Source organism: Terrapene carolina, unplaced genomic scaffold (assembly GCF_002925995.2).
Source record: "Terrapene carolina triunguis isolate 2854851 unplaced genomic scaffold, T_m_triunguis-2.0 Scaffold20375, whole genome shotgun sequence".
NCBI lineage: Eukaryota > Metazoa > Chordata > Testudines > Emydidae > Terrapene > Terrapene triunguis.
Window position 1 is genome coordinate 1 of NW_020684726.1, and position 3,919 is coordinate 3,919.

Sequence of the window (3,919 nt, forward strand, 5' to 3'; positions counted from 1 at the left end):
GGACGGGAGGAGGGGACGGGGTGGATGGAGGGGGATGAGCAGAGGGGACGGGGCAGATAGAGGGGGGGGACGAGCAGAGGGGACGGGGCGGATGGAGGAGGGAGGGACGGGAGGAGGGGACGGGGTGGATGGAGGGGGATGAGCAGAGGGGACGGGGCGGATGGAGGAGGGAGGGACGGGAGGAGGGGACGGGGTGGATGGAGGGGGATGAGCAGAGGGGACGGGGCAGATAGAGGGGGGGAGGAGCAGAGGGGACGGGGCGGATGAAGGGGGGGAGGGACGGGAGGAGGGGACGAGTGCTCTTCAGGGCCGCCCCACAGGCTCTCACCTCCAGCCCCGATCTCCATGTAGTCGCCTCCGCCCTCGGCCTGCGACTGGCCGCGCTCCCTCCTGCTAGACAGACCCACGGACAGTCACTGGTGGGGGTCCCAGGGCCGGGTGGGCCCCAGCCCCCCTCCCCCCCCCCCGGCACCGGCTGGCAGCTGGGGGGACGAGTGGGGAGCCGCTGGGGCTGGTGCCGCTAGGCCGCAGGCCTGATGCCAGGGGGATGGGCGCAGCTGCTGAGGACTGGGGCAATCGCCTGCTGGGGGGCTGGAGGCTGCTGCCTCATGTGGGGCACAGGCAATGGGGGGTTGTAAAGCAGGGGGCGCAGGGCTCAGAGGGGCTAATTCAGCCCCCCAAGAGGGAATATGGGCCCCTTGCAAGAGCCCCCCTGCACCCTCTATTTTTATCTGGGGCCCCAGGCCAGGGGCTGGAGGTTCCAGCTGTCCAGAGACCCCTAAGTATGGGGTCCCCTGGCTCTGAATCCAGCCCCTCCGCAGCCCCCTTGGGTGCGGGATCAGGCCCCTTGGGTTATGGGGGCAGCGGGGAGCAGAAAAGGGCGACTCACCGGGCCGAGGGGTCCTTCTGCCGACGGCCTGAAAGGAAGGGAGAGGAGTTAATAGCCCCCAGGTACACCCCACAGGGGGGCAATGCCGGGGGGCAGAGCGTGGGGGGCTCAGGGAGATGGGGGGGTGTCTGGGGATAGATAGATAGATACAGGGGGTGGATGGGGATAGATAGATAGATAGATAGATAGATAGATAGAGAGGGGGTGTGAGGATAGATAGATAGATAGATAGATAGATAGATAGATAGATAGATAGATAGATAGAGGGGGTGTGGGGATAGATAGATAGATAGATAGATAGATAGATAGAGGGGGGTGGGTGGTGATAGATAGATAGATAGATAGATAGATAGATAGAGGGGGTGGATGGGGATAGATAGATAGAGGGGGTGGATGGATATAGATAGATAGATAGATAGATAGATAGATAGATAGATAGATAGATAGATAGATAGATAGATAGAGGGGGTGGATGGGATAGATAGAGAGATAGAGAGATAGATAGATAGATAGATAGGTGAGGGGTGGATGCGGGGTAGGTGAGGATGGATGGACAGAGAGTCACTCTTTGTATCCCATGATGCCGCAGCGGGAGCAGTGCATTCTGGTTAGGATCACACCTTACTGCCCGTGTCACACGCCCAGCAGGATACACACACACATGCCGGACACGCTTGGTGCAGGGTTTGGCTCTTCCCATCACTCCCATCCCTGCGGCGCCCGAGGAATTTCCCACAATGCCTTGCGCGGGTACCCAGCAGCTCCCTTGGGGCGGACCGATGAGGGGCTGGATGCCCTGGTGGTGCGTGTCCCCCCCCAGCCACTCCCCCAGGGGTGCCGGTACCTGTTCTCTTCCGGGCTCCGTACACAGCCAGCCCGATGATCCCGGCCAGCAGGACGGCCCCCGCCAGCACCCCCCCAATCACCGGGGCTGCCCCCGGCCTGGCTGGCTGCTGCGTCATGGCTGAGATCGTCGCCTGGGGGACGTGGATTGTCAAGGCTTCGTTTGGGAGAGAGAGATCAAGGGGGGCATTAGGTCAAGGCGTGGCCCCTCGCCCACGTGTGTGCACAGCAAGGGGGACACGCTCACACACACACGCTCTGGCTCTCGTATGTTCAGGGCACACCCCAGGTGTACAAGCATGCGCAACATGTCTGTGCACACCGGGGCCCCCCTCGGAGACACTGCACCACGGACGCACAATCTCGCACACACACTTGTGCTTCCCACGCCAAGACACCCTCAGCCACGCTCACCCCTGCAGCCCTGTGCAGTCAGGCACACGCTCATTTTGGAACATGCATGTTTGCACACACACATGTTCATGCACACGCATCTTTGCACACTCACCAATGCTGCAGCTCTGACACTCATTTACACAAACATGTTCATGCATGCGCCTCCTTGCACACTCACTGACACACACTCAAGCTCTGATACACAATTGCACACACATGCAGACACGCTAACACAGCCCCCAGACACTCGTGCTGGCGCACGCATTCACTCACCGACATGCCCCGCTGCTGCGGGACGGGGCCAGGGACCGACCCAGAAAAGGGGACGTCCAAGTGGACAAGGCGAGGACACAGCCAGGGATGGGAAAGGATCTCAGTGGGACGGAGGGGGGTGGGTGGGAATGTTCTTAATGTTTTCTCTGAATACTATGTGGGTGCCTCAGTTTCCCCTATGCATTTCGTAAGTATCTAGGTGGGGGGATCAGGGTGTGTGATTGTTGCAGAGCCCGAGAGGGCCAGTGTGATGCTATCTGCACAGAGAATGGCCGACACCCTGTCTCTTGGTAACTGATGGCCTGGGCCCCTCCCCTGCAAGTGCCAACTGAAGGTGTTGGAGAACAAAGAGATCAGGTGGCCTCCTGGCCCAGGAAAAAAACACAGGCCAGAGGAGGGGCTGGAGAGTTTCAGTTTGGAGCTGGCTGGGGAAAGAGAGGGAGGCCCAGACCCGGGGTCTGGCCGCCCTGGCCCCAAGATGGGCCTGACTGAGGGCTCCTGTTTCCTGTACCTACAAGCTCTGCTTTGGACTATGTTCCTGACGTCTAATAAACCTTCTGTTTTACTGGCTGGCTGAGAGTCACAGTGAATTGCAGGAAGTCGGGGGTGCAGGACCCCAACTCCCCCACACTCCATGAAAAGGTGCCCCTGAGCTCCAGCCATGGGGTGCCGTGGATTCGGGGTGCAGCGCTCAGGGAGCCGGGAACGCACAGAGGGTCTCAGGGCTGGGGGTGGGTGAGGGATTCGCCAGGGCACAGGAGGGTGCGAAGCTGGGGGTAGGAGCAGGTGACATGGGGGAAGCCAGGGCATGGGGGGGCACCTGTGACCGTGAGGTTGGTCCCAGAGACATTGCGCCACTGCTCCCATTTGTCGTCCTGCTTCTGCACCCTGACTTGGCAGACGTACACGACGGCGTCCGACTCCCGCAGCCGGTCGATGCGGATCGAGGCCGTTCGGCTCCCCCGCGGGTCCCCGACGAGGACGATGCGGCTCCCGTAATCCGGGTGGGTGAACCCCTCGGTGTGATTGTAGATAAACTCGCCGTAGAATCCCCCCCGTCTCCAGTAAACCCGGAGATCCCGCAGCGGCTCGATCTCGCGGGGGTAGGTGAAGGCGCAGGGCAGGGTGATGGAGCCCCCGGCCGGCGCCGACAGGGACACGGGCTGGGTTATCTGGTACCGGGGATCCTGGGCAGCTGCTGCAAAGACCCAGAGACACAATCCCGTCACCGCGTCCGGCCCCGGGGTCCCACCCACAGCCAGCGGGGCGCAGAGGGGACCCCCCGACCCGGGCAATAGGGAAGGCGGATTTATTATTAGTTGTTGGTATCATGTCGTGCCTGGGGACCGCCACTGGGTGCCCATCGTGCCAGGCATCACCCCAGGAACCAGGTCACATCCTCATCACAGCACTTCCTCCCGAGCAGCCGGTGCTGGGCCCTGTCCCGGATCAGAGCCAGGCCCAGCTCCCCCTGCTGCCGGGGCATGAGAGGCCGGGGGAGACGGGCCCCTGGGGAAG

At 61.9% G+C, this 3,919-nt stretch overlaps 1 protein-coding gene across 1 annotated transcript; it reads right to left on the reverse strand.

The window, feature by feature from the left end:
- Positions 1 to 328: 328 nt before the first annotated feature.
- LOC112123585 (paired immunoglobulin-like type 2 receptor alpha) lies at positions 329 to 3,599 on the reverse strand (the record flags this gene model as incomplete). Its single annotated transcript, XM_024222181.1, has 4 exons — positions 329 to 393; positions 890 to 917; positions 1,734 to 1,889; positions 3,222 to 3,599. Coding segments are annotated over 4 exons (627 nt in total), but the record flags the coding sequence as incomplete, so codon positions are not given.
- Positions 3,600 to 3,919: the final 320 nt, after the last annotated feature.